Source organism: Hakea prostrata, chromosome 8 (genome assembly GCF_041222555.1).
Source record: "Hakea prostrata isolate BN-2017 chromosome 8, UWA_Hpros_2, whole genome shotgun sequence".
Taxonomy (NCBI): Eukaryota; Viridiplantae; Streptophyta; class Magnoliopsida; order Proteales; family Proteaceae; genus Hakea; species Hakea prostrata.
In genome coordinates this window covers 12,346,253-12,366,542 of record NC_142607.1, presented here as the reverse complement: position 1 = coordinate 12,366,542, position 20,290 = coordinate 12,346,253, and the positions used below count along the sequence as shown (strand labels likewise).

Below are 20,290 nucleotides of genomic sequence, written 5' to 3'. Positions count from 1 at the left end.
TGACAGTTAGCTACAATATACGAACGGTGACACAGTCAAGGATTATACATGGAAGCGTTCATGTGTGTGAAACTGACAAGTATCATTCCAGCCAAAGTAAACAATCAGTAATGAATGATTGCATGTATTCCTTATTTCTGAGATCTAACCAGAAGACATTATAAAATACATAAAAACGAGGCAATGGTATTTAAAGCAGAAAGTATGGGAAGGGGGAAAGACAGATTCGAAAACATGAAAGAACAATTTATGGAACGATTGGTATGTCAGGTCTGCAGCCCAGAACCAAGAGGAAACACTTTAGCCAGATCCCTTCCACATGGATCTAGAACCTGTTATTTTTTTATCTTATGCCAAGGCCCCCATAAGCAACACACTAAACTTTGACACTCATCTATTGACTAGTGAACAGGAGTTAGCTAAGGCATCCCCAGTAGCAAGAGACCTCAATGATACCCAGAAGAGTGTCAAATGGGCAAGCATTCTCACATCATGAAAGTAATGTAAGACTGTAAGCCCAAGGTAACAGTCCCAGTCTGATGTTTGAGCTCCAGCAAACTCCAGCAAGTAAACCCAGGTTCAGGTCTAGTAAAGCTCAGAAATAGAAGATATAGTGGATGTAATGCTCAAGCTGATGGAATGGGTCTGGGTTGCGATTGAGTGTAGGTGCAAACAGCAAAAGAAAACACACTGAATCACAAACAACTCTGACCAAGGAATGTGAAGTTATGATCTTCACAAGCTGCTGCAGCAACAAGACTAAATCATAGGAATAGCAACAGCCTTCAATAATGAGTAATAGCAGTAGCAGCCTCAGGAATCATCTGAAGATAGATTCTGATCATCAGCTTGAGATCTTAATGAATTGTTGCAGACACAAACAGTAACACCAGCAAGGAAAAGATAAGGAGAAAGGGATAAGATATTAAAAAAAAAAAAAAAAACAAGGGTAGGAGAATCGCTATCTCAGCCTTCGGTCTCTCACCCACAGCCATCTCAGCTGCTCAACATGGATTCTTCCATGAGCATGGCAACATGAGCTACAAATTTGATTTCTCTGAACTCTGCTTATTTATTGTGATGAAAGGGCCCATTTATAGCTTGGCTCAAGCTTTACAACAAATAGAAATTTATTAGATCAAAAATAGGTTTTATATTTCAGCACATGCAATAATTAACTAAATAGAAACCAAACCAAGCTCCTTATTCTCCCAAGAATAGAATATTCATCAAATCTGATCTTGGACGTTACAACTCCTTTATGAATATTCGCACTATGCCAAATAATGGGCTTTGACACAGTTCACATGGACAAAGACATGAAGAGTGTTTTGGCATCCTTTCTTAATATTTTGTCTTATTGCAACAGCCTAAGTTGCCAGCACAAACTGGCCTCCAATGCTGGTTCGAATTGGTTCTATCTGATCCATTCCTCAGCTGGTTTCAATATGTCCCAGTTCTAAAACAGTAAGAGAGCAGGATAGACATAGATTGATGTTATGCTAAGAAAAATTAACAACGTTTGTATTCAAAAGACTATACACAAAAAGAAAAATAAGCTTCAAGTTGAATGACTTTAAGCTTTGGTTTTCTTAAGGGAGAGGGCATCATAGTAGATAGAGACTTAAGGAATACAGCTGGATGCTGATCTAGATGGTAAGTTTAGTCATGATCGGCAGACAATGAGGTGGTGAATCTTGATGATAAGGAGATTCCTCAAAGTGATTGTTTTAGGTACATTGGTTCAATCATAAATAAAAGAGGTGATATAGAGGATGATGTTTCCCAAAGAATAAAAATAGGGTGGATGAAGTGGAAAGGTGCGTCCCGGGTCTTATGTGATCAACGTATTCCAACAAAGCTTAAAGGAAAATTATATATGATGTACGGTGTAAAGTGATGGCTTATTAAAAAGAATCATGTAGATAAACTCAGTGTAGCAGAACTGAGGATGTTGAGATGGATGAGTGGCAAAACCAGGAAGGATAAGATAAAGAATGATCATATTAGAGTTGGTATGAGAGTTGCTCCCATAAGTGCTAAGCTAACAGAAAGTCGTTTAAAGTGGCACAGCCACGTTCAACAAAGGCTTATAAATGCCCCTATATGGAGAAGTGATATAATCCAAATTAAAGGAACTAGGAGAGCTAGGGGCAAACCTAAGACAACTCAAGAGAAGTGGTGAGAAAGGATATGCATAGCTTAGGCCTTGTATCTAGTATGGCCTCAAACAAAACTAATTGGAGGGAAGAATCCAAGTAGTCGACCCCATTTAATTGGAAAAAGGCTTCTTGTTGTTGTTGTTGTTGTAGTTGGATGCTAAAAGAATTGAAAATAAGACCATGGGATCAAATCTCATTTCAATCAGTTTTGGCCAAGATATCTCTGTTTTGAGAATTACAACATGAACTTAGGATGTGCCTTGGAAAAATGCATTTGTTTCAACTAGGTTCAGACCTTGGCTTGCAACTTTCAACCATATTTCAATCGTTTCAACTCTATAAACCTAAATATATTTGATTGACCCCCATGGAAAGTTGTGGAAACCTAGCTGGAATTATTCGTTGTCCACACAAGCACTTATTTATGCCTCATATCATGTAAGTAAATGCAAAAAAGTAAATTAAAAAGAAAACCAACCATCATTTCAAGAACAAAAAGTGGATTTTTTTTGACAATAGGTGCAATTTTGAACTATTTAACGCCAGGGTTTTCATCAAATCTAAAAATTTTATAAATCTTGATATGGTAAGTGATATGAACCAGATCCAAGGTCATCCCAAAGGCCATAACAAGGCCTAGGGTTTCAGCCCAGCATCCCACCTTGTTTTACGATTTGCATCAAAATCCAAAGATTTGTTTTAGAGTTAAACATCTTGCTGATGCAGGCTAGGTAGCGAACAGGCTTTCTAGGGCAAAATGATGAAATCACCAAAAACAACAATTGAGATCAGACATCTCAATTTATATCAACCTAGAGCAAGCATACTTATATTTTAAGGAAGTAACTTGACTAAAATCTCAGTCAAACTGGGATCTCAGTTCAAGATCTCGATTGAGATTTTGAATAATTTGGTTTCACAGGCTCTCTTGTCTCAAGGTCCCCAAAAAAAAATAAAGGAAAAGAAGAAGATCTCAGTTAAGATCTTAGTGAGATCTTGCAACACCTCAAACTATGAACACAGGTACGATTGGACTAACATAGCAAGTCATAGATTTGGGAACAGCAAATAAGTGGAAATGTGAGAAAATAAGATGCATCATATGCATAAACCCAACGTAGCAGCAACGAGAATGTTGGGATGCAGCATGGCACAAACACAAGGATAAAATAAGGAACTAATAACTTGAGCTGATTTAGCAGCAGCTATGAGCCTATGATGCATCATAAGCTATGAGAAACTTGCTTTAGGTGGCATGGCCATGTTCAAATGATACTCTAAGATACTCCAGCATGGAGTGATTTGATCCAAATTGAAGAAGCTAAAAGACACAAAGCCAGACCTAAAATGGTTCTAGGAAAAATTGGTAGCCATGATGCACTAAGCGAACACATCATGAGGTCTTGAGTTAAAACCTCTTGGCAGTTACCTTCCCCACTTTGTATCAAAAAAGAACTGATTCTGGGGAAGTGGTTAGAAAAGGCATCCATAGGTTAGGCTTTGCATCAAGTATGATCTCAGTTCTCGCTTAAGCTAACTGGATATCCAACTCCTGTTTAAATGCAGTAAGACTGAAAAGTAGTATTTCTTTAAACTCAATCTCAAAAATATTAACTGTCAAATAAGTTTCAGAAATTTCAATGGCCTTCACTACTCAATTCTTATAATGGTAAAAATAAACTAGATTACCAAAAAGACATGACAAAATCTTACCAATGCATCAGCTTCCATTCCTGCTACACCAGTTAGTGAACCACAAAGCACCCCACCATCACCCTGTAAGCAGCGAAACACTTTTGCACCTTCCCGACTGGTTTTCTCAGAAGTGTCAAGGTTAGCATCCATTGAAGAGACAGCTAAAATGTATCTCCGAGCCATCTCTGGCCAGGTGAGTTCATTGATGGGCAGCATATTAGGTTTCATTTTTTTTACAGGAGCTGATGTATCTATATCTTTCTTTCTTCCCCTTTTTGCTTTCGACTCACCAGCATCATAATTAGGATCCACCAGAGGCGCAACCTTGGACAGTAACTCACCAATAAGCACCTTGAGAAGCGAGCAATGAGCCTTTGTCAAAGCTACACCGGTGCATCTGGTGTAAGTACGGGATGCTAGCTTGGCTTGGGCTGCTTCTTTCATTGTTCCTGTTCCCATTTTAATGAACACATGCAGGGTATCCGCAGGAACCGTAAGATCTAATTCATTGCTTGGAGATGAGGTATGGCCACTTATACTATCACTTCTATGAGAAGTTGGTTCTCTAGATCCATTAACTTCATTTTCAAAATTCTCAACAAAATCAGAAGCACCAGACCATGGATTTACAAGTTCCTCCTCAAGTTCATCAAATTTTAATGGCGCATTCAGACCCAAAATCTCATGGAATCTCCATAATAACTCCCATACCTGAACAAGTAGAACAACTACTCAGTACACGAAAGATACCAAATATATTTTCACAACCTAGCAATGAAGTTCCTCAGCATTCTATGTAATGATGAAAACATACCTGAAGAACATCACCAACAAGCTCTGCAGGAAGCCTTGAGCTCAAAGGTCTGCCAGGTGGACAGAGATTACTCTTCTTGTGGTCTTGAACCAGATCCTGCTCTCTGGATTTTTTAGATTCCCTAATTAAACCATCTGAAGTTTCTTCCTCACCTCTAGCATCATTTTTCCTCTTAGCAAGAAGCCGCCCACTTCCAACAGTATGAGATGTGGAATAGTAGCTTCGCTTTTTCAAAAATTCATACTTTGAACAGGCATGAACTCCAGGAAGCTGTTCAATGATTTCCTGCACAAATTCCATATCTAGCCCAAACCTGTCTTGGTTTAACCATTTCACTAGTGCATCAGATAAAGACTCAAGCTCATCATCGGTACAGGTTACACGCGAGATGTTGACAGAACAAGATACACTGTGAAATTTCTCTAATGAACCAGAAACATTATCAATGTCAACATCCATAGCATCTGAACATTCTGATGATTTCACTTCCAAATCATGCTTGCATAAAAACTGAATAGAGCCTGTTTGCTTGAAGACTTCACGGCAGATACCAACAAAAGTTTGAGACACCATTCTCCATACTGATGAAGTAGAACTCCCCTCTACTGAGAATTCTCCAATTTGATCCCTCATTTCTGAATTCTTGGGTAAGCATTCACCAGATTTTTCTTGAAGGCAACTCAATGGAGGTGTTAAACAACTCGTTGGATGCAAATCAGAAGAGTCACTCAGAGGACTTCCAAAACAGGATAAAAAGTCTTGCTCAAAAAGTGAAGGACATGGATCTGATAGAAGCAACTGAATATCATCAGTATCATATGACATACCAAAGTTAGTCGGATCGTCACCTTCCACTCCATCCTTCGAATTAGAACTGCCAAGGATTGGCCTCGAGAGGATAGTTGACCCATCAGGAATGGGCACCTCTGAACATGGACGTCTTGTGACCCTGAAAAAAGGTCCAAGATTACCACCTTCCAACACATCACAAGTGAAATGAGATCCTGTAATCCTATCATGCCAACAGGACTGGTAACCAACAGGCCAGATCTGGCTAGTGTCATGATATGATGGTCGACCATCAACTTCCCCCAAATCAATAACAAAGAAATCTTCAAACTGCATTGGAAATCCATCCTGTAAAAGCAAGCAAAATGAAGAACAATCATGAATAACAAGCAAGCTGTTACATATGGCAAATACAGATGATCTCAAAGATTAAAGAGTTAAACTAAAATTTTACAGAATAATCCTATAAACTGGAACATATAAATGTTAATACAAACCTTAGGTTGCTTAACTCCACCGTTACCATTTCCCTCTGGCACAGCATCTGCAACTCTCACACCTCCTAAGTTGCAGGACGGTGATTCCATGACCTCAACATCCGAAGACAGCTCCCTACCATAACTGCTCCTTATGGGTTCTTGGCTTTCAGTCAAACTACTGGTACGTGAAAGTCTTGCTGATTCTTTCCTCCTCCTGCGATAAAGCAACCCCTTCTGCACCGAAGTATACCCATCATTTCTATCCTCAGTTCCAATGGAATTGCTGTTGGATGCCAACCCAAGATGACAGGCAACATCTGCCATCGATTCAAATCTTTTCCCGTCTGGGGAACAATAAATTGCAATGGCATCATATCTTCCTGCCCGTGGCTTAAATTCTACAGACCAACCTTCTGCCAATACACCTTGTCTTTCAAAAATAAAATCTCGCAAGGCTTGTAAACACTTGTCACTTGGATTTTGATGGGATAATGTAATGGTTGTACTATTATTGTACCTAAGTCTACCCTTAAGAGTGGAGTTCAAATCTACGTCTTCAAAATGTCTACTCATACTTGGTCTGTGGTGCACCATCTGGTTGGAACTTGAGTTGACATTGTACGTCAGTGCACCAGAATCTTTCTTTATATCAAATCCATTTTCCATGTGCCATGAGTTTGAATTTGTTTGGCAACCAAAAGGGAGAGTAGTAAACTGTTCACCTGGAGTAATCATTCTACAAAGCAGAGAGAACAAAATTAGTACATATTTGCTAACAAACCAGGAAGAACAAAAGTAGAAACATCATAAAAGAACAAACTCCAGAAAAAAGCAATTGGACAGGATTTCAAATTCCATGAAATAAAAAGAGCTGATAAAGTGAAATTTATGGGGTGTACAAAAGAGAGATGGAAAAAGGCCAAATGGCAAAGACAGATCTGAGTTCAGCAAAAGTCAGAGCACTCACTTTTATGCCAATATGTCAATGGCCAAAACATGTCAATTATCATCATTTTGGTGTCATTTGAAACACTATGAAGCCATGAACGTTCTAAAAAAAGACAAGCATGCAAACAAAGTTGAGTTTAAGAGTTGTGGGCATAGACAATCAGCATGTGAAACAGTTTTCACATTCCAGAATTCTACTTAATATGAAGTCCCAAGACAGTCTTACTCCAGCAATGGCTATTGGCCCATGTCTATACTTTGGCACAGTTTCTTGAGTACATAGAAGCTATTGAGTCGAAAGGAAATTTGTTTCAGCCTTTCAGGTGCAATTCCAACTTTTGAAACGATCCTTTTTTTCTCACTTTGGATCTTGTGACTCAAAACTGGGCAAGATTTAAGTAGTAGCATGGTCACCATGTATAAGTACAAAGCAAATGGCCACTTCTATTTAATACATCCAACCTGCCAAAGTAACTGAAATCTCTATCAAACATGTTGGCTTTTCAATTCAATGAAATGTTGAATTACTTATAATTGATGGAATCTACCCTGACAGGATCAAGTAAATTTTATCCTACTCTGTCTGCAGATGAACTCCACAATCCACACCCCAATACTTATTATTAAATGGATCCACTGAAAGCTGTACGAGGTTTCCCAGAGAGCTCATCACTTGAATCTAGTTGACAACCTACTGGTCGACTTTATTCATCCTAGAGGGGTTTTCTGGTATTGCTTTCTTTTATATACAGAATGTGGAGCCATTTGCTAGCATCAGTTTAGGCAATTAAGGAAGCTCTTTAGATGTTGGGTACTTGAAGTCCACTAGGATACTATTCTCTGATTTGCATTAAAAATGTGAACTGATCTGTTGTCGCATTGCTGCAACTGCCATCCAAATCCACAAATACAAATCACTGAAACAGCTCGCTCACATCATGGACTTCACTTTTTGAACTGTTGTTCCGGGAGAACTGGTTTCTGGTAGGAGTCCTGTCATCAAGCTCATAAGCATTCATAATATCCCCCCCCCCCCCCCAAAAAAAAAAAAACCCCCAAAAAAACTCTCAATATCTCCCCCTCCCCCCAAAACTGCAATTCCCTCGCAGAAAACTTCACCAGATTCTCTCATGCACCTGTTCCCTGATTTTGTCTCCAGCAGAATTCAACAACCACCTGCAATTCTCTACCACTCTGCCACCACCCTAGATTTTCTTTGTCCAACTCACCTCCCAACCATTACCAACTCCACCTTTTTCTCTGTCTCAGGTCTCACCTGCCATCCCTGATTGCTCTACCAATAACCCTGAATCTCTCCCAATCACCTCCATAACCAATGCCTTCCCTAAGCAACACAAATCTCTCACTCCATCCACCCTTTCCCAACTTTTAAACCCCATCTTTGATTTCCCTCACCCCCACCATCCCCAACTATCACTCCCCCATTACACCACTCATACCCCAATCTAAGATACTCTTCACTCTCTACAGATTTCCCCCAGCATTTTGCATTCAGTTGCACTAACCCCCTCCCAGACGGTCCAGACACCTCCCTTCCAGTCCTTGACTTTCTCTACAGCCCCACATCTCAGCATACATATCCCTGTCACTGTCCCATCCCCGAATCCGGACGTGCACTGCATCCATCTCCAGTTCTGGTGAACTTCCTCAGAGGTTGCATCAGGGTAGCATTAAGCCAGGCAGAACTGTCCCATGAAGTTCTTTTGCTTTAGCCAAGCTCTGTCACACCTCATGAAGTTCTTCTGCTTTAGACAAGCTCTGTCACGCCTCATGAAGTTCTTCTGCTTTAGCCAAGCTCTGTCACGCCTCCCAATCTGGTCAGTAGAAAACATTATTCTGTTGCTCACACCAGCAATGAGCCATTTGGTTTTGCTGTAAATAACCATTTCCCTACGACACAAAGATCTTTCAGAAATAGGGTCAAGGCCCAGTCAATAACCATTTCCATTTTGCACTTGGTACTGCAAGCTGTCTTCCTTTACTGCTTTCACGGTCTTGCTTGTTACCAGTTTGTTCTTTATTAGTGGCCTGTTCCTAACTATTGCCCTGTGTACATGCATGGCCTGTTTGTTTGCTGTTGTTGTCGTGAAAGTATAACATTTTTCATTTTGTACATCTCTGATATGCATTTCAGTTCATAGGTACCTGGCACCACTACAATATTATAATCATCCGATGTCTCTTGTATCAATCCTCTTTTAGCACTTTTTTATTTTAGTTTCATGTCCTGCTGATCGACTGCTAGGGTGTCCTCTAAGTAGAGTGCCGCATGGGACCCAGATGTGATGGCCCTAGTCAAACAAGGGATTTAATAATGTGAACAGGTGTAAGTTGAGGATCTAGTCCAAAAGTATAGGATCAAACTTGCCTTTTGGAACACTGGATCCTTTCGGTAGGAGCACAGAGCTCGAATTACAAATTGCATATGTATTCAGGAGACCAGATGAAAGGGTAAAACAAAGTCAACTTCCGATGGGTTTAAATTTTCATACACAAGAGACAAGAAAAAAGAAATGGAGTGGGAACAGTTATAGAAATTGACCCTAAGAATGCTGTAGTGGATGATAAAAAATTTGAAGTGGCATTGGGGAAAAAAGGTGGTCCATATAATCAGCACTGACACTCACCTGCAAGACTGGAAAAAAGTAGTAAATTACATTTCTGGGAACACATGGATTAGTACCAACTGTTAGTCAAGGAGAAAAGATAATCGTAAGGGGTGACCTGAATGAACATGTTAGAATTAGAGACTGTAGAAGCTATGAAGACATCACAGCTATAGAGCCAGAGAGAGGAATGAGGAGGAGATCTCAGTTTTAAACCATACGATCACTTACAAGTCTTCCATTGTTGACACCTTTTTGAAAAAGGAAAGGAGCAATTGTTTACCTACAAAGGTGAACATCATGTGAACCAAACAGACTTCTTCTTTAACAGAAAGTCTTGACTCTTGAGAGAGAGTTTTAAGATCTGTGAAGTAAGACACTGAGAAAAGTCTAACCACACAACATAGACCAGTGGTCCTGGATTGTTCCTCATTATGCAAACTGTTACTGTCAGATAGAGGAACCTATTGCCCTAAGATAAAAAGGTGGGGCTTAAAAGGTGGTTCCTTGAATTCATTTACAGATAATAAAGCAGTCAAACAGAAAAGTGGGACCTTGAAAGCGACACAAATTCGATGTGGAATGAGATGATGGCATGTATTATGAATCAAAAGTCAAACCTCATGCCCCTAGCTAGACTTGTTGGTGGATGATGTGATGATTGTGATCTAAGCAGTCAATAATAAGAAAGAAAAGCTTAAGACGTGTCTAAAAGTTAAGGAGGTACAGAATCAAAAAAGGTATAAGTCGTTATGAAGCAAAGAAGACTGTCATGAAAGCAAGGACAGAGAAATACAAGGATTTGTATAAAACATGGCAAACGGTTAAGGAGATACAAGACCAAAGGGGGATTAAGTCTTTCTCAAGCAAAGAAGAACAGTCATAGGGAAAACAAGGAAAGAGAAATATGAGGCGTGTATAACAATCTGAACTTGAAAAAGGAGAAGAACTATCTATAAGATGCTAGGCAAGAGAACAGACAAGCAAAGACACCAACCATTTTAGATGCATTAATAATGAAGATGGTAAAGTACTAACATGGGATGAAAACAACATGAAAGAGGGAGAGAGAATTTCTGCAACCCCCTAAAGACAACATGACACCACATGTTGTAGATATATTAACAAAACTACCATATCTAAAGTCAAAGAAGCTTTATGAAAGATTAAAGCAGGCAAACCACTAGGCCCAGACATGGTCCCAATTTAAGTGTGGAAGAGCCTAAGAACCTACAGTCTAACATGGTTTATCGAGCTGTTTAACAAGATTTTGAGTACTTGGTCCTGATTTACAAAAATAATGGTGATCTCCAGAACTCTGATAGCTAGATGCATAAAACTAATTAGTCATACGGTGAAACTATCAGAAACAGCTATAAGTACCCATCTGAGACAGGAAACTACAATTTTGAAGAGCTAATGGAAGATAGACCCTCGATAGAAGCTGCATTCTTACTTACAAGACTCCTAGTAAAGGTACAGAGAGGACAATAAAGATCTCCATATGATCTTCATTGGCCCAGACAAGCCTATGACTGAGTCCCTAGAGAGCTTATCTGGCATATACTAGTGAAGACAAAGGTGTGACGTAAATATGCGGACACAATTAAAGACGCTTATAATGTGCAGGCTCACGTAAGAATTGTGGGAGGTTAAGTTAGAGAGTTCTCACTTACACTTGGGCTACATCAAGGATCAGCCTTAAACCCTTATTTGTAGGTCCCTTACTTGAGAGTTGAGACGTACAATGGTGGCATGGTCATATTCAAAGGAAGTCTCAGGAGACTCCTGTTTGGAGGAGCAATTTGATTCAGATAGAAGGACCTAAAAGAACCAAGGGGCAACCATCAACAACTAAGTGAAGTGATGAAGCTAAAATGAATAGCTCAGGTCTTGTATCTTGTATAACTTCAAACAGATCAGAATTTGAAATTCCTCCTCACTTTCCTTTCTTTCTGTTGCAACCACAGATCACAAAGCCCTGCTTTTGAGTTGCTATGGGTGATTTAAAGTGATGAAGTACTCAAAAAGAAGCATAGTTGTCAAGCATCGCCTAGGCATCCTAGACATTCTTAGAGACAAGGCGTCGCCAAGGCAATGCCTTGTCTCCTTGCTTGGTGTCACCATGGTTTTCGTTGTCCTTTATCACCTCACCTCGCCTTGTCACCTTGGCAACGATGAAAAGAAGTACCAATGGCAATTATAGAAGTTCTCAAATAGTTCAGATTCTTAAGTATGAAGTACTCACGCATTGGAATAAAAAAGAATTAAAACGTCGAAGACAGGCTTTCATGGAAACTAATACTAGAAATTAACAAAGGTATGCATATCCTACATCATGACAGGATAAACAAAGCAGTTAACCAGATCCACCTCGATTGGAAGAAGTACCTCCTATAACTACCACTGTGGTACGTCATGAAACCACAGTGCAATAATTGAAACTATCTAAGAGAATAGATTTGGTTCTCAGTACAGAATGGCTATTAGGGTACTGAGCTGAGGGTTTTATGTCACCAATTAGAGAGTGACTCGCATGCAAAATATCAGGCCGATGGATCGTTGAAAACAGTCACCAGTCAATCTTATGTGGGTTGCAGCTACAGCCCAGAAAAGGGTAAAACAATAACAACATAGAAAGAAAGAAGGTAAGAATGGAAGAAAATTTCAGCATGAATTGTGCTAAGACTCTAAGAGAGGAAAACAAAGGAGATAAGACTACAAGAATGGCCTTGGTTCCACAAACAGTTAGCTCAAATCAACCCAGAATCAATTACAATTAAATATTTAAATGCATCAAGAGACTCCATGGTTCAAGCTATCGGTCTTGAACAAGTGGATGTTCGTTATCAAACACAAGGCAGATAGGATTGTTGAGAGGTACAAGGCAAGATTGGTGGCCAAAGGCTATACACAGACTTATGGGATTGACTACCAGGAGACATTTGACCCTGTTGCCAAGATACACATTGTTCGGGCTGTCCCTTCATGTGCAGTGAATAAGGGGAGAAACCTACAACAATTAGATGTCAAGAATGTTTTTCTACATGGAGAACTTCAAGAGGAGGTGTACATGGATGTGCCACCTGGGTATTCCACTGTTGAGACTCATGGGAAAGTATGCAAGTTGAAGAGGGCATTATATGGACTAGAGCAATCTATGAGAGTGTGGTTCAGACGGTTCCATAAGGCCGTGATCTCTAACTTAAGGGGGAGTGTTGTAAGACAGAATCGAGTATTACTATATCAGTAAATTTGGGTGTGATTTGGTTAATGGAAGATTTAGTTTCTATTTTTGGGTTTCACTAGGATCTTCATGATCTTCTATATTTCTTGTAAGATTCCCACACTCAGAAGATTTGATTTGTTATGTATTTGGTAAAGCTCATGTTGTGTCCTTCGGATACAAGTTGGGATTTCTTCAACTCTTTCATCAGACTGGGACACTACTGAAGGGGAAAGTGCACACACAAACCATATAGACAACCCAAACCATAACAATCATTCAATCTATCTCTCAATGATGGCGATTACAACATCTTTCCAAATAAATAAAAGACTCCTAAAAATAAACCCTATAGCTGGGAAACAAATTGAGAGGGGGAAAAAAAACTGTGAAACCAATTCACCCAAAAAAAAAATTGTGGAACTAAATATCAAACTTCTAAAATAAAAAGAATATAAAATAATTTAAAGACATAATTTCCAAAAAGACAAACTGGACCTATTCATCTCCATCTGGATACCCAACTATGTTTAGGTCGGCCCAGGGTAGCCCATCTGCAACTTCCAATGGTACTGATACAAACTAGTAAACGTGTTTTATAAAATGAGAAAATCAGCACCACTCAATTGGTAACCACAAACATCAGCTTTAATAGGGAGATGACTCACTCACCACATCTCATGATCAACCATCGCAATCTTTTGATGATCATTAGCAAATGCCATATCTTTGATCTGAATATTATCAAGGGTTTAAAACTGAATTTGGGCAGTCAATCAATTTTTCAACTGCAACCTTGATCAAGTCGTATATGATTTTACCTCACTAGAGTTAGGCCAGAATCCAAGACCTAATAAGGAGAATCAGCAGACCATTAGGGTTTCTAAACCCCACACTTTGCGTAATTTGGACACTAAACCCTGCAGCTAGGGTTTTAGGGCTTTAAGGGAATTTTAGGGTTGAGAAGAGATGTATGGGGTTCGGCCAGAGGGTTTTAGGGAACTGAGTGTGTGAAAATTAAATCCGAACTTGGTATATTTTCAGTTTCAGATTCAGTTCCAAAGTTAGGGTTTTGGGGAAACAAGGATACCAATTTCTAGGGCTTCTGGGGAAGGGTTGGGGCTGCAACTTGGGCCGAGTACTAACGGGAGTGGGATGATGTTAATCCCAAGAGGGGATGGGTTTTGGTGGAGGGAAGTGGGAGTCGTAGGTTTTTAGGGTTTTGGTAAAATATACAAGGTGCCACAAGGAAGGGGAGGGATTTAGAGGGGTTCAGAAAGGCAGGTGGTAGGGAATGGGTGGGGATGATCACTTGCTGAATACTGTTGGGGGATTGAAGAACTTCAGAAGAAATAACACCACAAAGCTGCCACAGGGTGTCCTCCAACTTGGAAACACTAGGCAACCACAATCACACTCTCCCTCAGCTGTATCTCCTTTGCAAATTTCTATTCATCAATAAGACTGATTAGATTACAAGGCCTAAGCCTTGTATTCACAGCCTAAATTGAAGTACCCCCATTAGGACTCAACAAAACAAAGAATTCTCTTTAAACTAAGCTTACAACTAAACAAATTCTATTTTATATAGTACTCCTACTTAGACTAGGACTGCTATCTAACGAATCATAGACTGACTCAAAAACAAAAATAAGAGTGGCACTGGAGTCCTAACAAATTCTGCATCTATCAGGATCCAACAGGACTCAATTAGGGCAGGAAAATGACCGAATTGTCCCCTCATGTAGTTCAGCCTTCTTGTAGGGCCACAGAGGATAGGACAGCAGCCCTATGTCTTCTTTCAGCCTTTCTTGGAGTGATCCTGGAAATTCCATCGGTATATTTCAGTTTGATCGTTGCTTTCATTGTCCATGGTTTCTTCAACATCCAATCCACCTACAAACAATTATCATGCTTATCTTCAGTTCAAGAAATGTTCTGCAATTTACAGAAATCGTCTCTAATTGAAACAAGCAGATCGTATCAAAAACATCCATGACGTCGCCTGAAGTTCAACTTTACTGCAGATAAATGGAATCTTTACAGGCCATTAGGACTTCAAAAATTGGAAGCATGACATAAGGTCAGGAATAAAAGATGGAGGGGATGTAGGAATCAAGTCTAAAATAAGGACAAGGTGGAATATAGGGGCATTAGCAAGGGTATAAATGAAAGATTTTAAAAAATAAAAAGAAGAAAAACAGAATTATAGAGAAGGTACAGGGATACTACAGGGTATAAGACAAAATAAAATCAAGGTGACGCAAGGAAAGGTGGGATAGTTCTCACAAAGAATATAAGAAGAATAAAGAAATTGTGGGAGAGGTAGAAGACTATCTGTCAGAGAGAGCTTCCCACTGGAAAGCAAAAACATTGATGCATCTCCTACTTGGATACTGACACGAACCCCAAGCAAAATCCTGATCAGCTAAGGACTTCAGGTAGCAGAACGGGAACAGTGTCAACTACAGCCAGTTAACAGTCCAGCTTAAGAGATCAGATTTGCTGGCAGTGAGACCAGCAGCACTGTCATCTGAAACCAGGTACAAGTTCTTTGTTTTTTCATTCCCAGTTCTCACGGGACCCAGAAAGGAACACCAGCAGGTGTTGGGGAAATGAAGGAGAGTGAGAGATTTGTTGCAGTGTAGAAAGAAGGGGGTGGGGTGGGGCGGCGCAGCTTTCATCTGCAAACCAAGGGAGGAGGTTTTCTTTGATAACTGAAGGCTAGGGACCATTGAGGAATCAAAAGAGGGGAGAGGTGGGTAAGAGGTTTTGGAAACTGCATAGATTCCCCACCCCCAGACACCCTTCTCACTATTAACGTCAATAGAAAGTACTGGGAAAATTAAATAGGGAAGGAAATGAGAGAAGGTGATAAGGAAGAAGATTGACCAGACTTTATTTTGGCCCCATGGTTGGGTTCCATTGGCATAAGGCATCTTGTTTACCAATGTGAAGGGATTAATGAATAAGCCCAAAAAGGAGGGAAATGTAACTGCACAGATTAAGTGTTTTAGGATACTTATAGGCTATAGCTATCTAAAATTCTGCTATGAGTTTACTTACTTCATCAAGTCTTTCATAGTGATTAAGAGTCATTTCACAAGTCAGATCAGACATTCAAGGAAGTCTATACACATGTCACACACACCCCCACCCATCAATCAGAGATGATTTGAGTAAAAAATATAAGTTTTTACTAAGAATTTTGGTGCTGCTGATTTCTCCTGTTCTCTTCTTCTCTTTTCTTCCTCCCAAGAAGATTGATCTGATCTCCTTCCCTACCCTTCCATCATTCTGAATTCTTCCCCTGCCAATAAAATAGCAGCATTCTCTGACAATTAGAAACCCTAGATTCTTTCATCTTCCTTTTTCAAAAACCCAAAAGCCTGAAAATTATTCGCCGCCAGATCAAATCCAGCAAACTTTCCTCCATTATAACTTAGCAAAACCTTCACTAATGGGCTCCCCTATGTCAACATAACCAAGTAAATGCACTATTGGGTAGAACACTAGCACAGATTTGAAAATGAGACTAAAAATCCCAAGTCTGTAAATGCTACAGCAGTCATAACCGATGACTACAGCCGGATACGTTAGGCTTTTAAAAGGATTAATAGCAGGAATATAAAAGGAGGCAATGGGGGGTGGTTAAAGAAGCAAAACCCATCATCAGATCTCCAAATGGTTCAATCAAAAGCTTGACATCCGAGAACTTCACGTGATCAAGAGGTAGAAAATAGAAAAAGAACAAGAAAAAGGTATGGGATATGATCAGGGATACCCACAGATCTTAGTAATTTTCACCATTAACTGACTTTGGTTTTATCACCAAGGAGCTCTCAGCATCACCAATGAAGAAAAGAAGGCACTCAGTCGCTCCATAATCAATATCAAGGTTATGCCCCCGCTTCAGCAATGACATCCTGATGCCTATAGATAAATTGAAACCGGAGGGAGAGAGGGGCTCTTTTAAATAGTATGTGTTAGAAGGTATAAATGTATAATACTCATACCAGCAAACTTCCAGAAGATATATATACACAAGTGGTCCAGACAATTCATTCAACCTATCTGCTGCACACACAGGCCCTAAGATCATCTAGAATGGTGTTGCAACAGTCTACCATGTATGGACCCAATATGGCCTGGTTTTCGCTACACTGTCGGTCCTGGTTGGGCTGGTTATTTCTCATTCTATGGTGGCCTTGCACATCACATCAGCATAGTCCTTCACATAAAATTCAAATTTATAGCTATACTTAAGAAGGGGGGAGCATGAAAATTTGTTAAATGTAAAAGTTATATCAATCTTTTAACAAATCAAAGGTTAAAATATTGAAGCCATCCAACACCTCCAAAAACAGGCAGTAGTTGAGCAGTTACAGCTTCATCACAAACACTTGTACTTAAGGCTATTTAATTGGTGAGTTTGAAATTGGAAAGTTAAAAATTGAATCGGGGTTTCTCATGTGTTTCTCTGACAATTTCTGCTCCCAATGAGTATCATGAGATGAACGCACTGATGGTGGGAAAAACCAAGATTCCATCCCATTCCAACATTTTGGTGGGCAATGCTCATCATCATGTATTGTATCTAATAGTACACACTGCTGAAAAAAATTATTGAGAAAATAAAGGAATATTTAGTACATTATTTAAACTATATAAGATTAGCTTCTCAGTTCTTCAATTACAACGAATATGGCACTGAATACAGATGAATGACCAAACAAGACTCTCCCAGGCAACCACATTCAAATGATCGATTGAGATGAGGTTCATTTGACTTGAATCAACCAGCTTAAAAGTTAGAATTTGTCTTCTTATAAATAGATGTCATGAGACTGTTGAAATTTGCAAACAGGTCAGTGAACGAACAACTAGCTCCTCATTATGTATCCATAGAAAACATGACATTAGCACACATTTCGACACTATAGCCTAAAATAGATCTTCATCCATGGTTTTCTTCCTGAAAAACACAGGATTGACAATGATTTAAATACTTGCCAGACCCAACTGCAAAAATAACTCGTTTCTCCAGAAAAGAATGAGGGATTAATCTTCACTACATTAGTTCCAAGTTTTAACACCTGCTGAAATTGACACATAGTCGCAACATCATTTCAGGTGAACCTAGATAAATGCACAATAATGCTCAAATCCTACAGAATGATCTGTAACAATGTAATTTATCAAAAGGTTGCCATATCGAGGTAAAATGAAAGCGATATTAACAAAGTTGAATATTTTGTCCTTTCCTTTCCGTGGGTGCCTTTTGTATTAAGCCCTTATGTGGAAGCTCAAACACCTTAAGTAGACCTGCTTGCTTCTGAAAAACTAAAAAATTGTAAACCATAAAAAGTAAACCTTTCAGAATAGGATAATGTAGTAGGCACTGCTTCTCTTTCTTATAAGAGGGCAAGTACAGAAAGATAGGATAACTCTTTCGAGCGGATACTTGATAAGTATCCAAGAACAGTAACCATCTGGTCATTTGCTAAGATGTCCCCCATACACGTGATGATTCCAACAAAGTGCTTTACTTTCCACCTCTCTTTTACCGCTAATCAAACTAACTAAAGAGGAAACAACAGTACAAGAATTCTGGAGGTCGTCGCTTACAAAATTACAACCAGAAGGTGAAGGACATACCTGGAATGGTGAAGAAGATACCAGAAGTACTAGTAAGAGGAATGGTGAAGAACATACCTGGAACTCTGGAGGTCGTCGCTTGTCTCGCCCTCCCCATCACTCGGCGGGGACGCATTGATATCCAAAAGCCGAACACCACCACGCTTTGAGCCCGATTCAACCACTCCCAACGGCCAGCGCTTGTTAAGACTTCCTTTCGTCACACAATCACCACACATCCAGTCCTCGAGCATGATAGCCTGACGTCCCCGCATTCCCGAGCAACTGAGGTGAAAACCACGCTCGCAGCCGTCGCATACTATCACGCTACCCCTAACCTCCGGGCGCCCGCATGCACTACAAGCCGAACCACCACGGACCTCGCCGGGTAACTCGGCGGCAGCCCCAGAAGGAAGAGCTGGGTTATCATGGAAGGAACGAACGACAGCATAGGTGTCGAGAACATGAGAAGAAGGAGATTCAAGCGAAGAAGACGAAGGGATCTCGTTGAGATCGATGCTGAACGGTATCGGACGGATCTCTAGCTTGGCATCGCAGCTGCTACTGCTTCTTGAATCTTTGAACTCCATTAAAGAAAGGATTTGGATTTCGACTGTGCCTCCTCCGCTGCTCTTTGTAGCATCTTTAGAGTCGAAGAAATTTTCGATCTTTCCAAAGAAGTAGAAACAAATGTGAAGAAGAAAACAGATTCGAAGGATGAGCAAGGAGCAAATTTTGTTTTCGTTCCAGAGTTCTACCGACCGACTGAAGAACCAGAACGTAATGGCAGAGAAGAATGGAGGCAAAAGAGGAAAAATGGGAAAGAGCGAGATCAATTAAAGATAAAAGAAAAAAAGAGGGGTTTACCCCCAAAAAATAAAAATAAAATAAAATAAAAGGGAAAGACGGATCGACGGGAGAAGGAAAGACGTAAAGTCCAAAATACCCCTCTTATTTGTTCATTGGAAGCAGAGAGGGAATATAATGAGAAGAGACAGTGCTCGTGAAAGGAACGAAAAGAAATAAATACACAATGAATTATAATGACGGAAATGCCCATGGTTGAACCAACTGTGTGCTTGTGCCTTACAGAAAACTATACTATGTGGCACGGTAATGTCCGCAGATCGTAGATAAAAATTTGTGACTAAATAATCCTGACCGTTTGATTAGATATGATGGCGAGATTTGCTTGGTGCGCTGCCGTAACACAATGAGACACGGGCGTGACTACGGTGGTCCATGAGTAGCCCCACCACCGCCTCTTGCCTATGTTAAGTATTGTCCGACACGGCAGGCAAACATGTAACATTAAAAGCCAGGTAACACTATGAGCCAATAAACAATAGACACGTAAGCTTTACTCTTAATAGTAAAATAAGGCTTTTTTGTTCATTTTCATTTCATTTTGTATTAAAAAAATAATATTAAAATCTTTTTTATCTGATAAGACTTTTATTTGATACTTATTGTCCATAATAAAAATATGCTTGAAAAGTGAATAGCTTTAAATTGCTTGGTTTCGAGTGTGGATCCCTCTACTCATATCATATGGGAAATAAAAAAAAAAATTGGGTACAAAACTGAAGAGCTTCATTCATGAACTTGAAAGAAACTACAGACATAGCAAAGAAAATAAAGAAATACAAAAAATAACTGCATGAAACACAAGATTCGATCTGAACCAATAAGTGAAAATTGACCAAATGTCATACATACAATAGACATGGTCATCCTGGCTAAGGAATGGGTTGAGCCCAAATCCTTAGAAAGGTGGTTGTAACAACCACAATAACATTTAAGCTCAATGAATACGACATACGTATCCTCTATTACAATTGACACGCTATAAAAACGGGCATAGACACGCCACAATGACGGAAATACACGCCACAAGGGCGGGGAATAAATTT

The 20,290-nt window shown here is 39.7% G+C and overlaps 1 protein-coding gene across 1 annotated transcript in view; it reads right to left on the bottom strand.

Moving 5' to 3' along the window:
- The window catches only part of MBD9 (methyl-CPG-binding domain 9), a 49,765-nt gene extending 30,552 nt beyond the window's left edge, over window positions 1–19,213 (bottom strand). The window contains exons 1-4 of the mRNA XM_089165230.1: window positions 18,456–19,213; window positions 5,958–6,675; window positions 4,672–5,808; window positions 3,876–4,568 (exon numbers count right to left, since the gene is read on the bottom strand). Of these exons, the coding sequence (XP_089021356.1) occupies window positions 3,876–4,568; window positions 4,672–5,808; window positions 5,958–6,675; window positions 18,456–18,967 (3,060 nt within the window). The 5' untranslated portion in view covers window positions 18,968–19,213. The remainder of the gene's footprint in view (window positions 1–3,875; window positions 4,569–4,671; window positions 5,809–5,957; window positions 6,676–18,455) is intronic.
- Window positions 19,214–20,290: the final 1,077 nt, after the last annotated feature.